The sequence below is a fragment of the Procambarus clarkii genome, chromosome 61, assembly GCF_040958095.1.
Source record: "Procambarus clarkii isolate CNS0578487 chromosome 61, FALCON_Pclarkii_2.0, whole genome shotgun sequence".
NCBI lineage: Eukaryota > Metazoa > Arthropoda > Malacostraca > Decapoda > Cambaridae > Procambarus > Procambarus clarkii.
Window position 1 is genome coordinate 12,628,936 of NC_091210.1, and position 18,744 is coordinate 12,647,679.

An 18,744-nucleotide genomic window follows, 5' to 3' on the forward strand; every position below is an offset into this window, starting at 1 on the left:
CAGTATTGACCACTAAATGCATTAGATTAGCCTAGTTACGCTGCAACGATAACTCTGTAGGCTTATGGTACAACAATCTTACGCAATGTGTCTCTTCTTTATTTCCCGCCTGGCACTGTACGTCCCCCTGTATGTGCACTGTACGTCGCCCTGTACGTGCACTGTACGTCATCAGTCGTACTGCAGAGTTTCCGGGGAGAAGCAGGAGACTGCGGACGTGAGGCTCATGTTTCTTCATCCGGTGAGGATAATCGCCAACCAGAGCTATAAGGTGAGGGGGAGTAGTGGCTGTGTCGGCAGGTGTGGCTGTGTCGGCAGGTGTGGCTGTGTCGGCAGGTGTGGCTGTGTCGGCAGGTGTGGCTGTGTCAGCAGGTGTGGCTGTGTCAGCAGGTGTGGCTGTGTCAGCAGCCGTTTAATCCTATATCTAAACAGTTTATTTGTATGATAGACAGAGGTCCCAGGAGAGTGCCTTGTGGAACTCTTACAACGGTCTCCTACTCGGACTTGATTTCATTTATGTTTACTCTTCTGTCTTTGAAGTAACAATGCTCTAGTGGAGATTTGGATAACTTTCACCAATCGTGGTTGTTTCAGGTTGTGGTGAAGACGGTACGGATGAGCTCCGGCAGCTCTGAAGTGGAGTTGTGGGGTGGGACTGGCGGGTTGTACTGTGTGGAGACGGAAGACGCAGAGTTCCACTTCATCAAGGCTGCGGTGGACCCCAGCAAGAGTGTGGAGGAGAGTGACGGTGACACGGCGCCCAGCGTCATCACTGAGCTCCTCTACCAGATGGACACGGGCGAGGAAGACCCGTCTGCTGCCGTGTCTACCACACATCGGAAGCCTCATGTCCAGGAGGATCAGTGTGAGGAGACATCTCAACGTCGGCGCCGCCCGCAGGAGCAAGACCAGGAGACGCAGCCGGCGGTCCAGACCAACCCCTGGCGCAGGCGTCACAGACCAGAAGTCTCGCTCAAGATCCGCAAGAGGTCTCCCCCGGCAGATGACCAGAAGACCCCAGAGGCGCCACCGCCCTGTAGGAGACGCGAGAGCAACGACTTTACCTCCAGAAGGCCGTCGACGGAGGAGTACAAACCGGACAGCTTCTCCACTAACAGGTGGAGAACCAGGAGCAGAGACACAACAGAACCAGAGTACAAAAAGTCTCCGGTGGAGGAGTACAAACCAACCAGCTTCTCTACCAACAGGTGGCTCACTAGGCCTAAAGCAGACAAGAGTGAGTCTGATGGCTCTTCTTACAAGAGTCAGAAAAAGACGGAGGAATACAAACCAGAGAGCTTCTCTACTAACAGGTGGAGAACCAAGAGCAGGGACGAGGACACTGCTAAAAAAACAGTAGATTCTTCTCCCTACAGCAGCCGGAAAACGTCGACGGAGAGCACACAGGAGACCAACAGGTGGCGAACCAGCTCACGAGAGGAGACCAAAGAGACGCCGTTCGGAGCCCGCAGGTTCTCCAAGTCTGACGACAGTGCCGGTTCGCACCCATTCATGAGAAGACGCGAGTCAAAGGATGCCGCGTCAGACGTGCCCTTCTACCTACGACCACGACCCTCCCAGTCCCAGGAGACGACGACGACGACGACAAGTGCCCTCGGCAGGAGCAGATGGGCCGCCACTACCACCATCCCGGCCAAGGAGGACAAGCCCGCTGAGACGACTACAATTCGCAGCAGATTCTTAAAATCTACTGACGGTCTCGGCTCGTCTTCCGTGCGCTCCAGCGGCTCCGACAGTCTCTCTTCCCGGTATGGCACGACCAGAGACTCCTCCTTGGCCAGAACACGCGAGACTTCACTCTCCCGGTACGGTGGCTCCGCCCGCAGCAGTTACCTAAGTAGCAGGTATGACCCCTATACTCCAGCAGGAGGATCAGAGTCCAGTAGCTCTAGCAGTATTAGTGCCAGGTACAGCTCCTCGTCGGCTCCTCCCGGTGGGTTCTCTTCAGCAGGAAGTGGCGTCTCCGGAAGGTATGGCGACTCTTCTGCCACTAGAAGTGGCGTAAGTGACTCCTCTAGTAAGTACAGCTCCTCTTCCGCCATCACCGCTGGGCTGGGAACTGGCGTTGGCAGCAGCAGCAGCAGGCACACCTCGCCAGCACCTGCTAGAAGACCGATCAGGTACGGTAGTTCCCCTACAGGGTCTGCTGGTAGCCTGGCTGCCCTCAGTCGCAGGTACAGTGTTTCTTCTGCCACTGGGTCTGGGAGCACCTTAAGTGGTACAACGGCCAGCAGGTTTGGTACATCAGGTTCTCTCGGTTCTAATCCCACTTCGAGCAGTTCTGGCTCCAGGTATGGTTCGCTGTCCTCTACCAGCGGGTCTGGTGTGTATGGCGCGTCCACTTCTACAGTCGGGTCTGGTAGCACGCTGAGTAGTAGGTACAGTTCTTCTGATAGGTACGGATCTCCTGGACCCTCGAGTGGTTCTGGCAAGTATGGTCTTGCTGACCCTGCTGGGAGTTCTACTGGTTCATACAGTGGGAGATATGGTTCTTCTTCCTCTACTGGTGACTCTGGCAACACACTGAGTAGCAGGTACGGCACCTCTGCCTCCACAGGCAGGTACAGTTCTCCAACTCCTAGTGGGAGTTCATCTCGTACTAGTACCTCTGGCTTAGGAACCAGTTACAGTTCTCGGACTTCTAGTGGCGTGGGCGCCAGGTACGGTTCTGGCAGCACGCTAAGTGGCATTAGCAGTAGGTATTTGTCGTCGTCGACAGGTACAGGAGACTGTGACATGTGTACCGCTGGCCAAAAGAGTAGGTACAATACTGCCCGTGGTACTTCTCCCAGCACCACCAGTGCCAGTAGCAGGTACAGTACCTCATCCACTGACAACAGAAGGACTAGTGATGGTGGGGTTGGTAAGGACACGTAGGGGCTTCCTGACGGCAATGTATCATACACTTTGTTCGTTAATACATCATAATTATGGACTACCACAACAGGCACTTGTTGGCCTATATTAGGTGGACCCCCCGTTTAAATCTACCTTTCCTCACCTGTGTTATAATCACTGGTAAATGTAATCCCTTTCTCTTTGTACAAAGGGTTTCAATAATAATCAACTTGACGCGGCTCTCACCCACTTTTTCTACCATACAGACAAAAGCACAATGTTTTTAGTATTTGTTATTGAATCTGATTTTCCTGGCCATATAAAGATTGTACAGGAATAGTTGACGCGCCAATTTAACATTTAAATCTGATAGTTTATCGATCCCAAATGTAACTTCATTATTCCGTGCGTTCGTAACTGTGCATTCTAATTTGTTACGCTCGAGTATTGCGAAGTTCGCCTTGTGTTCGTTCGTGGTCTGTTGTGATGCTGCTCCAAGCTGCCAGATGATACAAGAATATTCACACCGATTGTTTTTAACATTCAGGTGTGAATGTTAAAAACAGGATTAGCATGTGTAAACTCCGTCCCTGTTGTTCCTCCTCACTCAAGCTCCAATGTTAATCTCTGTGGATAATGATGTTAAAAACATTATCTCAGATCGGTTATGGTGAGAGTAGCGTCCACAATACTCTGTTTTCTATTACACTTTCACCGTATCTTTATGGGTGACTGATATTTCCTGATATTATATGAACATTTGCATTTCTCGTAGGGTGGCAACGAATGGGAAACAGCTTATGGGACTTTGTGTAGTTGTATTCCGGTGACGTGAGAGACACGTGATACAGACGTGACAGACACATGATACAGACGTGAGACACGTGATACAGACGTGACAGACACATGATACAGACGTGACAGACACGTGATACAGACGTGACAGACACATATACAGACGTGACAGACATAAGTGATACAGACGCCACCACAACATGTCACTAAAGACTCGCCTATAAGACAGACAGTAACATTAACTTGTTACTAAAACACATCAACCCGTGCAAGGTTGATGTAGACCAGATGATATCTTTATAAACTTGATGCACAGGCTTTGGCGATTACAGGATCTATATATTAATTATTTACTATGTAGTCTTTGTCAGTGGCATTATATATCTATACACAGTGATAGATTATAGATGCTAGGTTGTGCCCAGCTGCCCACAGTGTTGGCCAGTGTATTTTCATTACTGCAGAGAATGTCACAACAACGTAATTGAAAATTGACACAACCTACACACATGAAGTCAAAGGAAAGTGACGACGCTTCGGTCCGTCCTGGGGCTAGATTCACGAAGCAGTTACGTAAGTACTTACGAACGTATACATCTTTCCTCAATTTTTTATGGCTTTGGTTACATTTATTAAACAGTTTACAAGCATGAAAAGTTCACAATCAACTATTGTTATTGTTATAAACAGCCTCCTGGTGCTTCGGAGCTCATTAACTGTTTAATAATTGTAAACAAAGCCGCCAAAGATTGAGAAAAGATGAACAGGCTCGTAAGTGTTTGCGTAACGTCTTCGTGAATCTAGCCCCAGGACTTTTGTCTGGTAGTATGGTCTTAACATCTGATAGATTCAAGGACGGACCGAAACACCATAAATGTCATTTCATATTTGTGGGTTGGGTTATGTTTTATTAATTATTACGTGAAGAACATGTATTGAAGCATCTTGTTATGATGAGGAGTGCCACCTTCTCACAAGATAATTAGTTTCTAAAATATTACAATGAACTGGATAACGCATTTCAGAATTTATAACATATCACCTTAACTTAGCACAGTCAACAATATTAGTCTTTTGATATTGATATGAAGTAAGCACTCCTGGCTCCCATATACATGTTGATAATATATTTTGTAGATTTATTTATTCTTTGGTCAATATTGACCAATGCATTCTATGGATTTAGTTAATCATTACTCACTGTTGGTTGATGTATTATATTGGTTAACTTTTTATTTGGTCATGTTGATAAACCAACAAAAAAATAATCACTCCATGAAGCTGTATTCAATTTTGTAACTATTTTACCTATAAACTCATCTTCCCGTTAAGACAGAACATATAAAAACTTAAATTCACATACATAATATATAGTCATTTAATTATCAAACGGTCAATAATTTATCCTTTTGGACATATTGCAGACTGTTTTCATGTCTAAAGCTCATATTGTGTTTATAACAATTACATACAATTATTAATAATAATAATAATAATAATAATGTGTACATATAAAGTTAGTACTGTGTACATATACAATATTGCCGTCAGGGGCTCTGTCTTAACAGGAGGACGGGGCATTATATAGATGCATGTGAGGCAAGTATGCCTACCTAATATATTTGAAAATTATACTGCAAAAAACGAACCTGTAATCGGTTCCATGAGGCTTCATGATGTCACTAAATCTGTCATGGACACATTGCCCAGTAGCAATGGAGGAGAAATTAGTTGTCAACAATGACATAATGACAAACAATCAGTATTACAATGTGTTAATTAGACTCTGGGTAGCATATTTTAGAAGTAGCGCTTGGCATGTGATGTCCTATCAATACGTTTGATGGTTAGTTGACGCAAATGACGTCTTATTTTTCCACTGTGATTAGTTGACGCATGTGATGTTTGTTCAAAAAGTGATTGGTTGTCGCACGGGCAAAAAATAACGTTGGTGCAATAATGAATCATCGTTGACTAAACGTTGATCCAACGTTAAGTTAACGCTGATTAAGCATTGCTCCAACGTTGTTAAAGCATTGATCCAACGTTGACTAAATGTTACTTTAGCATGTTCTGCCCGCTGGCAGCTATTAGGTAATAATTGGTTAATAATTTACTACAAAACCAAATACATTGACTCAACTTTAGCTTCTAGCTTTATGTTCATAAATGTGTATAGTACTTTTCACCTATTATAGCTTTTTGATCAGTTTATATGTCAGTATTATTCACCCGAAGCATGATAATAGTTTTTTTTCTGTAGTCCTCCAAATGTCTGAAAATTCTAGACAGTGTCATAAAGATTCGTTTGTCAGCATGTCCTCATTATCTGCATAAAACAAATGATAAAGAAATGATCTTGAAGTTTCATTCTCCAAGAATTACAATTATTGTGTATAACTAATTCTCGAATTTTGTATTTATGAAGACGCGTTGGCCTCACTCTTGTGGATTAGGCTTTGGGGCTTCTGTATACTGTATATATTTTTAAGTTATCTCCAGATTAGTTATATCTATGTTAAGTAGCTATGATTTTGTTTCTTTATTTACTTTTATACACATTTTAGGTGATGGGGAAGCACATTGCAATGCTATTAATAAAGGTTAAGTATAAGTGTTGATTAAGTGTAGCACATTCTCTCTCTCTCTCTCTCTCTCTCTCTCTCTCTCTCTCTCTCTCTCTCTCTCTCTCTCTCTCTCTATCATTGGCGGAGACAAGAAGAAGGCGGCTTGTCAGATATTCCTTCCATTGTTCCTAATGATTTTTTTCCAACTGGCATTTACGGCTCATATGGCGGGTAGGCGGTTCCATGGGGTTTATAACCCTGTGGGTGAAAAGGCATCTCTTGTTTTTTTCTACATTGTGGCTTTTTGCACCATCACCGCCGGGATTATACAACCACCGCCGGGATTATACAACCACTGCGGGGATTATACAACCACTAGAAAATGAATGGACGACGACGTTTCGGTCCGTCCTGGACCATTCTCAAGTCGATTGTGAAAGAATCGACTCCAGAATGGTCCAGGATGGACCGAAACGTCGTCGCCCCTTCATTTTCTAGGGTGTGGATTGGTCAACACACTTCAGCCATGTTACTGTGACTCATCGCCTACATTATACAACCACTGCTGGGATTATACAACCACCGCTGGGATTATACAACCACCGCTGGGATTATACAACCACTGCTGGGATTATACAACCACTGCTGGGATTATACAACCACCGCTGGGATTATACAACCACTGCTGGGATTATACAACCACTGCTGGGATTATACAACCACTGCTGGGATTATACAACCACTGCTGGGATTATACAACCACTGCTGGGATTCCATCGCCACCATACGGCCGCATCAACCATAAGAACGCCGCCGCCACCACCATACTCCAGTTGACATCACCATTACCAGTTTTCTTGCTAACAAACGCAATATTATTTTGCTTATTTTGTTAATTTGCGTTAATCTCCTTGCTCTGTTTTGAATATCATTCTTTACAGGAGTGGTTTAAAAAGTCAGCGGACATTTTAGTTTAATACAGTAACTCCTTAAGGTATAATAATGTTAAAATTCTGAGTTCATTGAAACAAGACACTATGAACTTTGCTTTTGAGTGTCCTTTTGAGTTATATATTAATGAATAAAACGTAACTTTATTATATATTTCTCATTTGTGCACGATAACTAATCTTAAGTATTATTTAGTGTGACAGTTCTAAGATAATATATACATGCTTAACAATATCCTCCTTTTTCATTATTATTTGTACTGAAAAAATATATATGCTATGCTTTTTAGGAAGAAGAAAATTAAAATGTTAACATAAAATAATTCTAGACAATGTTGATTATTAATTAGTTGTGACTTATATAAAAAAAAGTGACTTATTCAGTGAAATTGAAATAAGTTTATTGTAATCCTTCCTAAACAGCACGATATATATATATATATATATATATATATATATATATATATATATATATATATATATATAGCTACAATTATTTTCTTAATTAACGTTTAACTAATTGTATTATTTGTAACTTATGCTTTTAAATAACTAGGCTTTGTTCATTTACAGATACAAGTAGAGTCCAGCAGAGGTGCCAAGGAGAAATTACCCAATACAATTAACGCCACATTATGGGACAAGTCTGCTACATGTATTATAGGTCTATACAACACCATCTCCACCTTCAGTTTCTCGAGCCCTTTCTCGCAGGCAAAGACGTTGGTGTAACAATGTTCCAATGTTGATTAAACGCTGAACCAATGTTGATTACATGCTTATCTAATATTGATTAAACGTTAATGAAACGTTGGTTAAACGTTGATCCAACCTTGATGCAATGTTCGTATAGCATTCAGTAAACTTTGATCCAACCTTGATGCAATGTTCGTACAGCGTTCAGTAAACGTTGACCAACGTAGAATCAATGCTGAGCCAACACCACTATCCTGGATATTGCGCCCACTAGATAGGATAAAGTATTAAATAGCCAATTAATTATTCACTTCACAATCTAAGTGGTATTATAACTCCACAGTGTCTAGAGCACTAATGTATATATCAAATTTACTTTCCAGGAATTAATAGAAATAAAATAACACAAAATAATCATAACAATAAAAAAATATTTTTTGTACGATTATTTGAAGACTCTGAAGTTCTAACACTCAGAATTTGGATGGTAATTTGGAAAATTATAAGTATTAATTACCATGTTATAAGTTACGCGAACGCGGGTCAGCCTAGTCGCACATCCGCTGTGTGTGCGCCCCATACTGGCCCCTGTTCTGGGTATAGTAGCCCTGCGCACTGCTACTCTGTGCATAACCGCCCTGCGCACCACCACTCTGCGCACTGCTACTGTGCGCTAACTGCCCTGTGCACTGCCACTGTGCGCTAACTGCCCTGTGCACTGCTACTGTGCGCTAACTGCCCTGTGCACTGCCACTGTGCGCTAACTGCCCTGTGCACTGCCACTGTGCGCAACTGCCCTGTGCACTGCCACTGTGCGCTAACTGCCCTACCACTCTGTGCACAGCCCAACCCGTCCTCTTAAAATTACGTCGCTTTTCGCTCGCTTGCCCATATAGCAACCCGTTCTCACACTTTCTTAGTCAATATTGACTTATTAAATAAGTGCATATGTGACATGCTAATTTATTGTGAATATTTTAGTTATACTAATTTATTGTAAATATTTTAGTAGTCACATATGCACGTATTTAATAAGTCAATATTGAATATACGAAAGTGCGGGAACGGGTTGCATATAGCCCAAAATGGACGCAATTTGAAATGAAATCGGCTCATGAAAGTGATGCACTCTCCCGTTTTCTGTTTGGAGTCCTAACTTACTCGGTTAGGTTACGAAAGGAAACTTTCAATTACAAAGACAAATTAAACTCGAGTATAACACTCTACAAAACATGTTTAATTATTTTGAAATGTATCCATAAATTATTGGTTTTGAAGAGCATGTATGATTGTTTATATACATATGCATACATGCCTTTATACACACGCATTTTATATATAAACAAGCTTATTCACAAAGGCACTTGTTCATATACCCATCCATGTATACGTATGTATCCACACGTATATTTCTTTATACATACCATTCAGATTTTATTTGCTTATTTGTTATAAAGATTTAGATGTTATTGCTTGTTTTTGAAGTTGTTCATAGGAACCCCAAGTATTCTACAACCGAAGTGTGTCTTAAGTGTTTTGTAGTAAGATACATCAGTAAGTGAACCATAAAACTCTTCCAGTAAGTGTTTTGTAGTAAGATACATCAGTAAGTGAACCATAAAACTCTTCCAGTAAGTGTTTTGTAGTAAGATACATCAGTAAGTGAACCATAAAACTCTTCCAGTAAGTGTTTTGTAGTAAGATACATCAGTAAGTGAACCATAAAACTCTTCCAGTAAGTGTACTGGAGTTCCGTAGTAAGTTACACATGTGTATCATATGTGGTAAGTTTGGTACATATGTTATGTGGTAAGCTACATATGTTTGTAAAAGCTACATACACGTGTACCTCTACACACACAAAATGCACTTGTTCATGTACCCATCCAACAATATACATACAAATTTATGTATATTGGTCAGCAATATATATAAAATTTATCATATACATTATTAACTTTAATAATCGTTTCTGTAAATAACTTTAAGGCTCTATGCCGCTCTTGTAGAGCTCTGTTGAACGAAATAAACTAGTTGAAATACCTTTTAATTTATACTTAAAATTATTCTCAAAATATGTATATAAATTTTTACTCAAAATGCTTAAATTTATACTTTTACTACACTTAAATTATATAATTACATAATACTCAAATTAACACAAATTACTTAAATTTATATAGAAAATACTTATTTTTATAATCGAACTATACAAGTCTATACACAGTTGTTTAGGTAGAACCACCTTCATCACGGGAAACCTCGCCTGCTGGGGTGAAGGCATTCATATTTTAGTTTTAAAACATTCTAATCAGTCTAAACCGGGGGTTTTCAACACGAGCCAGATTCACGAAGCAGTTACGCAAGCACTTACGAACCTATATACCTTTTCTCAATCTTTGGCGGCTTTGTTTACAATTATTAAACAGTTAATGAGCTCCGAAGCACCTGGAGGCTGTTTATAACAATAACAACAGTTGATTGGCAAGTTTTCATGCTTGTAAACTGTTTAATAAACGTAACCAAAGTCGTCAAAGATTGAGGAAAGATGTACACGTTCGTAAGTGCTTGCGTAACTTCGTGAATCTAGCCCGGAGGAAACTCCAGAGACTTACAAGGGGCTACGCCAGGGACTTACAAGGGGCTACGCCAGGGATCTATAAGGCGGTACGCCTAGCCTTATGTTTATTGAAGATGGTGTTTGGCGGCCCCGTGTCATTGCGTCCCGTCACGCTGGCGTCTCTACTGCTATATTTTACCCTACAACGCCCTATTGCATGTACTGGTAAGCTACATACAGTTATACATGATAGCACTGGTAGTAAACTATGCCCAAGTGAGAAAATAATGCATTGTATAACTGCTAATTTGGTCATAAATTAGGAGAAATGAGCATTGTTTTGGTGACTGCATCAGAATGTCACCAAAATGATTGGCTCTACCATTAACTCATAATCATATCAGTGGTGTATATAAATTCGATTGTCTATATGTTAATATTAGGCGTAAATACAATAATTTGGTATTGGTGCATGAAAGTATTCTCTACATGTGAAGAAAGTGCTAGTAATGTGAGCAGAAACAGCTAGTTGAATTTGTTTATTAGGCTAGCGCCTACTTTGATGAGATTTATAGAAAATTCTTTCTCTGGGGCAGAAGGACTATAATGCAATATTTCCTGTAGTTGTACAACGAACTCCTGCCGTACTAGGCTGCCAGGAGGACCTGAAGCTCTTAACAATAAGGCAAAACATTTGTACTGCATAACACATACCTTCCAAGAAACAGAGTACTGCACTAAAGGAAGATTTCGGTAGGCTGTGTCTTGGCCTAGTGAACACTTCCCAGGCTGTGTTCAGTAGTCCACGAAGCTATCCGGCCATCAGTCAACACGCCGGCCAACAGGGACGACAAACACGTCCACTCACCAGACGCCAGTAGTAGTAGCAGTCCGTCCACCCACCAGGCGCCAGTAGTAGTAGCAGTCCGTCCACCCACCAGACGCCAGTAGTAGTAGCAGTCCGTCCACCCACCAGACGCCAGTAGTAGTAGCAGTCCGTCCACCCACCAGACGCCAGAAGCAGAAACAAAACACGTCTGCTCACCACCACGTCCACGACGAGACTCCAATAACTTAAAATTCTTAATTCTACTTTCGTACAGATATTGCTTCTGTTAATTACGATATTCAGGAAGAATTCGTTTACCTGTGAACGATTCCAGTACTAGTGACCGCCTTGAGAAAGGTGTAAGATATCAAAGTCCTGCCCATGTGTTGCAGAGAAGCTGTTCGCGCTCTTTCCACTTTTCCCAACAACATATTTGTGTCATTCTAGTTATTCCAGCTTACTTATCATGAAATCTATAACAAGATGTCGACTAAAGATAGAGCGCCGACTTTCAGCGTGCCTTACCAAGCAGCTGCTTTTCAGCTTCCAAGGATAATTGATCATAAGCACCAGCCATCTCATTAATTCACTTTGCACTTGATGCCTTATTTAGTAATATCTTAAAATAAGTTAAGAGATAATAGCTGCCTACTTTTCCTTTAGCTTTGCTGCTGTTTATGTTTGAAATATTTTATAAAGATGGTTAATTATAATTTCTGTTTAACATTTGAAACCTAGTACAAATTCAATACTACACAAACACAAGAGAAGAAGGTTAAATTGCCCAGTAATCTTTACAATTGCTGTTTATGTTTGTGAAAACACATTAAGTAGTTATATATTTACTCATTTATTGCTGCTATTTACAAATATACACAACGGTGTTATTCTGCATAGTTTTTTTTTAGTTACCATTATGTCGGTATATGGATGACAGTAACATTGCTCACAGAGTATGTGAAGGGAGTATGATTGAATGCCTCTAGTTTAAGCAGAGGACAGTTATTGGCTAGGATGTGTGATAGATTGTACACCACACTAGGCTAGTGTACAATCCATCTGACTAGGCTATCTGTCTCTTGAGGCTTTATGTGGTATTTGATCCTATTTTCGGATGATGTCCATGGCGTTGTAGATGGTATTGAAAACATGTTGGGTGGACCTGTGGCTCCTGAACCCAAGCAGCTGCTCGGTCAAGATGTTCGTAAATTCGATGTAAATGATGAGGCTGTAAAAGACGTTTTCTTGCAAAACGTTTGCCGAATGAGGGTTGAGAGGCGGGGCCACGGAGCTGATGCTCGGCCCCAACAAGCACTATTAAGTGCTCACTCGCCCCGGAACTGAAGAGCGATCACAACATAAGAGATGATGAAGCTAGCTGTCTGGAAGGGAAATAAATACGAGTTAATAACCTGGACCAGTATTGTCTAACTGACCATCAGACACTAGGTCAGGCACTCTAAATTAGGCACTCAAGGTCGAACACTCAGGGTCAAGCTTTAAAGCTCAGGCACTAAGGGTCAAGGCCTGAATGTTAGGCACTCAGTCAAGCGCTGAAGGTCAGGCACTATGTACTTTTTTCTAGTGTCAAAATCATTTGATACTGGTCCTGACGACAGGCCGGTGTACAAGATAGAGAAGCAGGCTGGGATTACTGGAGAATTACTAAATTCGGTAAGAGAATACCTGAAGGAAAGAAAACAAAGACCGTCAAAAACCTTACCGTCAGAGGCGAGGTTTCAAGCAGGAGGAAGGCAACAAGTGGAGTTCCCCAGGGGTTTATCCTGGGACCGCTACTATTCCTAATTTATGTGAATGATCAACCGGAGGGAATGAGCTCATTCGTGTCAATGTTCGCGGATGATGTAAAGCTAATAAGTAACATAAAAAAAGGGACTAGAAAGTTATGCAAGATCTTGACAAACATCAGGAGGGCTAACAAATGGTTGCTGGGGTTCAATCCCAGCAAGTGTAAGGTGATGAAGATGGGAAAGGGAGACAGTAGTCCAGAAGGTATCTTCACTATAAGGAGCAGGCAGCTACAGGAGTCGGTAAGAGATAGATTTGAGAGTGGATATAATTCCAACACTAAGACCAGAGACACACATTAACAAGGTAATGTCACAACAATCTGTCTGCCTACACTGAGTGTCGCATTCCGCTCGTATTCGTTAGCTCTGATAGGTAAGTACTAATAGGTTAGCTCTGATAGGTTACCTCTGATAGGTAAGTATACTCACTGTGGCAACGGTGCCGCGACCAAGACTCACGAACCCAGCCAAGGTAAACTCCTGGTGTCGCTCGAGCATCCCTAGTAGTCGGTATACCTATGGAGGGTTAATTACATTAAACAGTGAGTATACATTAAGCAGGAGAGTGTACCTATGGGGGAGAGTATACATTAAGTATGAAGATATAGTTTCAACAAAAAGGTATACCTTAAGCAGGAGGGGTCTATCTGTAGTAGACGGTATACTTCTCACGGCACTCACCCTGGGGTCGTGGCACTCACCCTGGGGTCGTGGTACTCACCCTGGGGTCGTGGCACTCACCCTGGGGTCGTGGTACTCACCCTGGGGTCGTGGTACTCACCCTGGGGTCATGGTACTCACCTTGGGGTCGTGGCACTCACCCTGGGGTCGTGGCACTCACCCTGGGGTCGTGGCACTCACCCTGGGGTCGTGGTACTCACCCTGGGGTCGTGGCACTCACCCTGGGGTCGTGGTACTCACCCTGGGGTCGTGGTACTCACCCTGGGGTCATGGTACTCACCTTGGGGTCGTGGTACTCACCCTGGGGTCATCCTGGAGACTGGGGTCAATTTGCAGTAGCCTACGGTACCTTCCCGCGCAACGTTCCCTCTGCGACGTATTTGAGAAACAGTATTAGGATAGGTTAGGTTGAGTTGGATTGGCATAAGTTGAAATTAGGTTTCGTTAAGCTAAAACTAGGCAAGGTTAGATGGAGTAAAAATTAGGTTAGGTTAGGTTTGGTTAGATTAGGTTTAGTTAGATTAGGTTTGGCTAGATTAAGCTTGGTTAGGTTAGATTAGGTTTGATTAGGTTAGATTAGGTTTGGTTAGGTTAGATTAGGTTTGGTTAGATTAAGTTTGGTTAGGTTAGATTAGGTTTGGTTAGCTGGAGTTAAGAGGAGGATAGGTTTTCGCTGGAGTTAAGAGGAGGATAGGTTTTCGCTGGAGTTAAGAGGAGGATAGGTTTTCGCTGGAGTTAAGAGGAGGATAGGTTTTCGCTGGAGTTAAGAGGAGGATAGGTTTTCGCTGGAGTTAAGAGGAGGATAGGTTTTCGCTGGAGTTAAGAGGAGGATAGGTTTTCGCTGGAGTTAAGAGGAGGATAGGTTAGCTTGAGTTTAGAGGAGCATAGGTTAGCTTGAGTTAAGATGAGACTAGGTTAGGTTAGTTCCAGTTAAAATTAGGTTAGGTTGGGTTAAGTTAGGTTAGCTCGAGTTAAAATGAGGTTAGCTTGGAATTAGACGATTTCTTAATAGTTTCAACATTTTCATTAGTGGCATATACTTTTTTAATTCACGTCTTCAATAAAACTGTGTGCATTGATTTGAAGATGCATAATACTCTTGGATTATCTTGAGGATGTTATTGACATCCCACAGGATTGTCCAGCCACACTACCCTGGGGTGCACTCGCCTCTGTGGCATGGTAAATATCAGGAGGAAGTCAGTATGGCTATATACCACTTGGGAGGGATATGAGGACAAAGATATAAGATAGGATGGAAGAAAGGAATGTTGCCCAAACACCCGGATCGTCGCGGATCGAATCTCGGCCTGCAAGAACCTACTCCGCCAGTGTACCGTTCATATTGCTACCAAATTACTGTTATAAATATAATCTATGTCTGCAAGATGTGATAACTCCCGGGTACCTATTTGCTGCTAGAGGCCTTGGGTGAAAGGAAACGTGACCAGCCATTTTTGTCCCGAAAAGGAATCAAATCCAAGATCCCCGATTGTGAGTCGAGAACGAAGCCAACTGTGCTACAAACCTCGGAGGAGAAGTCATCAGCGGCAGTATTGACGTAGAGGAAGACTACACTGTACACCACAGCGTTGGCCAAGGGCTTCCACTCAGTGTTCTCTTGTACCAAGCTGTCAACGAAGGTGTACATCAGGACGATAAGGGTGAGCACCATGGCTACCAGCAGGAACACCATGTACAGCCCGATGTACTCTAACAAGTCACTTAGAGTCTCGTCCACATCCAACAAAAGGGTTTCAGCTTCACTAAGGAAATCACTCTTCAAGTAACTCTTTTGTGCATCTGAGGGAGTGACTTCGCCAGCCGTTGATACTTTGCGATCTCTCTTCCGTGTGAGGAACTGTATGAGCGAGGTTCTTCTGTCTTCGAATGGTAGAGGAAGACCCTGCCAGGCGGGGTCATTGAGGGCTGGTACGGTGTACTGTAGGGCACGTGTCAGGTGTTGACTAAGAACATAGAACATAGCCGGCGCCAGCAAGTGGCTCAAGAGCCCACACACGTAACACAACAAATACGGCAGAAGCACCCACCAAGCTTTATTTTCTTCACTCTGACGTTTTATTAGCATTATCAACTTATATATTTCGTGAATGTTTACAATCAGTAACACCACCACCGCCAGCATGATGAGCGCATCTGACTTGGTAAGTTTCACGGGAACTTTCTTCAGAGCTCGGAGTCGCTCGACTCTGTCAACGATAGTAGCCAGAACTGGACTCTTCAGGAGCGCTACTATCCTAGAGAAACCCAACGATATCCACACGTATTTCCACTGTCTGTTTGTCATCACATTCGTCTTGTTCATGGCGATAACTTCAGCAGGAATGAAGAACAAGGAAACACACGCAGCACAGACCAGCAAGCAGTTCAGCACACACCACAGCAACAATAACTTGCTCAGCTTGAAAACTTCTGCATTTCTTTTATAAAACGGAAAGAGTGCAAAAACCTGCATGGAGGTTAGAATCACGTTGACGACCTTCATGATACAAATTATTGTTTTAGCCAGAGAAGTGGTGATGTGGGGAGGGGTATGCTGGGGCTCCAAGCAGAGTTACAATACGTCTTGGGAAAGTCAGACCTCCGCACTGTGGTTGGGTCACTGTCCGCGCTAGGCAAGAGTTACAGCAACATGTGTGTTTAGGCTGAAGATAAAGAGACCTCGTTGGAGCTGTTACTGGGGCTGTGAGGTGAGTGCCCTCCTAGCAGCAGTGAGAGTGAAGGTGAGACTGGAGGCTAGTGGCCCCCAGGCTGGCAATGGGGTAGGTAGAGCCTGAGTCCCTGGCAGCTAGGAGGGGTGTAGGGGAGGAGCCAGCTGGTGGCGCCGGCCTGTATTACCTTCATCAACGTAATGGCGGTGTCAGCTACCAACATAATGTTTCACGGCCACTCACCCACACACACACACACCATCACTGATTTATAACTAGCAACAACTTGTAACATACTGAAGAGAATAGATGAAGTAGACAGTATGCAAACCTTCAACCTTTCCCTCCACCACTTACAGGATGGAGTACATAATAAGTAAACAAAATTAAACAGTTATGGAAAATCAAAACTGGTGGGCAAAAAGGGATTAATGTCAGAAATGTTTGATTCGGTAAGGATAGTAAACTATGTGATTGGCCTTCACCCATAATAGACCTTGGGCTACACTCTACACATAGCTTTAAGAACCCTAAAATGTTGGGACAACTCTCTCTCTCTCTCACCAAAATTTAAAAAACACAGGTGTCCAACAAGATTAGTGGTAGACCTAAGAATGCTAGGCTACGAGGATAGGATAAGGGAACTAAGTCTCACATCCTTGGAAGAGAGAATAAGCAGAGGAAATATGATCGCAACATACAAGGTACTGAAGGGGAATAGTCAAGATGGGGTGTACAGGTAAAGCCTCTTTAAAGTGAGAAAGTGCAGAAACAGGACATATAAATTGGAAGCGGGAAACATAAATGAATCGAAAATGGTAAGGAAATACTGGTACCCTGTACGGGTGGTCAACAATTGGAATACACTGAAAGAAGAAGTTATAGAAGCCACCTCCATCCACAACTTTAAGGTCAGATTCGACAACGAATTTGAACGTCAAAATAGTTGGATTGTAACGCAGAAGGTACAAGACGGCCAGCAGGAGGCGGGGCATAAAGAGGTAGAGCTCACTCTCCCGTAGACACTGTTGGGTAAGTACTGGTAGGTAAGTAGACACCAGTTTTGGCTTCAAAATATTTAGCAGTGAGGGAAGCGGTCTTGTTTACACTGCAGTAGGGCCAGTGAAATGCCACGTGTCAATAATTATAATCAACCGCCACTAATTAAATAGATTATTGGAGAAAGTTAGACGAACGATACAGACAATTGAAAAGTAACGATTACAAGTGTGGAGAGTAGAGTGAAAAAGATGGGGAATATTGTTAAATACACCAGAAATATACCAGGAGCCACGTATGGCATCATCGCATCTGCAAGGAATCAACACATTCTCAAAGGCCTGATTGTGTTTATGTAGCGGAGAGCCTGGCCGCTTGGTATATACATTTCTTACATATTTTTCATGTGGTGTTATATGCTCATATAATTACAAGTTATGGAACTGAAAGATTTGTCATTTTTGGTTTTAATTTGCCCATAAGCTCCCAAATTCTCGTTATTTTGAAGGTGTAAATAACAAATAATGAGTAATAGTAAATTTGACACGCGCGCATATGTTAAGGATCGATGTTGTCACCACGCCCACGACCAGTGTAGCCACGCCCACCAGTGTGGCCACGCCCATCACTGCCTTACCGGCGCATGGGCGCGCCTGGACAACAGGTGGTGTGTTGTCCACCAGCCCGGTGTAAGCTGGTGGCGAGGCGACAGGTGGCTTGTAGTGGTGACTTACTAGTTTCTAGCAAAGGTGATGGCTTGTAAGCATCTATAATGGCTTCCGGTGAATCATTTCTTAACTTGTAAATAACATGTTGACCAGACCACACACTAGAAGGTGAAGGGACGACGACGTTTCGGTCCGTCCTGGACCATTCTTGTAAATAACATCATAACTTGTGCGCCTGATATGACATTTACCTTCGTGGCTGATATAATTGTCATGAGATGATTGTTTATTCTTATATAAGTCCCGTTATATATTATATATATCGAGGTCCCTCGGTCGGTGGAACTACTGGACTAACCCGAGGACGCAACCCCACAGCAGTTGCCTAACTCCCGGGTACCTCTTTACTGATAGCTAAACAGAGGCATTAGATGAAAGGAAACGTGCCCAACCATTTCTGTCCCGTCCGGGAATCTAACCTGGGATCCTCGATTGTGATTCGAGAACGTAGCCACTGTACTACTGGACCCCATACAGACATCAGGAAGTAAGTTGACGTGACCTCCAGTGAGTGAAGTGAGGGATATGGTCTAACTTGTTACACTGTACTAATATTAACGTTCTGCTTGACTTGAGGGCTGTGCTTGCCTCGTTTCC

The 18,744-nt window shown here is 42.8% G+C and overlaps 2 protein-coding genes across 7 annotated transcripts in view; one reads left to right on the plus strand and one right to left on the minus strand.

The window, feature by feature from the left end:
• The window catches only part of LOC123774393 (serine-rich adhesin for platelets), a 29,492-nt gene extending 23,480 nt beyond the window's left edge, over nt 1-6,012 (plus strand). For all 6 annotated transcript variants that reach the window (XM_069307814.1, XM_045768628.2, XM_045768629.2 and 3 more), the window contains 2 exons: nt 176-271; nt 595-6,012. In XM_069307814.1, the coding sequence (XP_069163915.1) occupies nt 176-271; nt 595-2,898 (2,400 nt within the window). In that variant the 3' untranslated portion in view covers nt 2,899-6,012. The remainder of the gene's footprint in view (nt 1-175; nt 272-594) is intronic.
• Nucleotides 6,013-12,087: 6,075 nt separating this feature from the next.
• On the minus strand, nt 12,088-17,284 carry LOC123774395 (uncharacterized). The gene is made up of 4 exons (XM_045768634.2): nt 15,277-17,284; nt 14,049-14,117; nt 13,497-13,583; nt 12,088-12,638 (listed from the first exon to the last, which is right to left on the minus strand). Exons 1-4 carry the CDS (start codon nt 16,252-16,254, stop codon nt 12,582-12,584), a joined length of 1,191 nt encoding a protein of 396 aa, XP_045624590.1. The 5' UTR covers nt 16,255-17,284; the 3' UTR covers nt 12,088-12,581.
• Between the last annotated feature and the right edge of the window lie 1,460 nt (nt 17,285-18,744).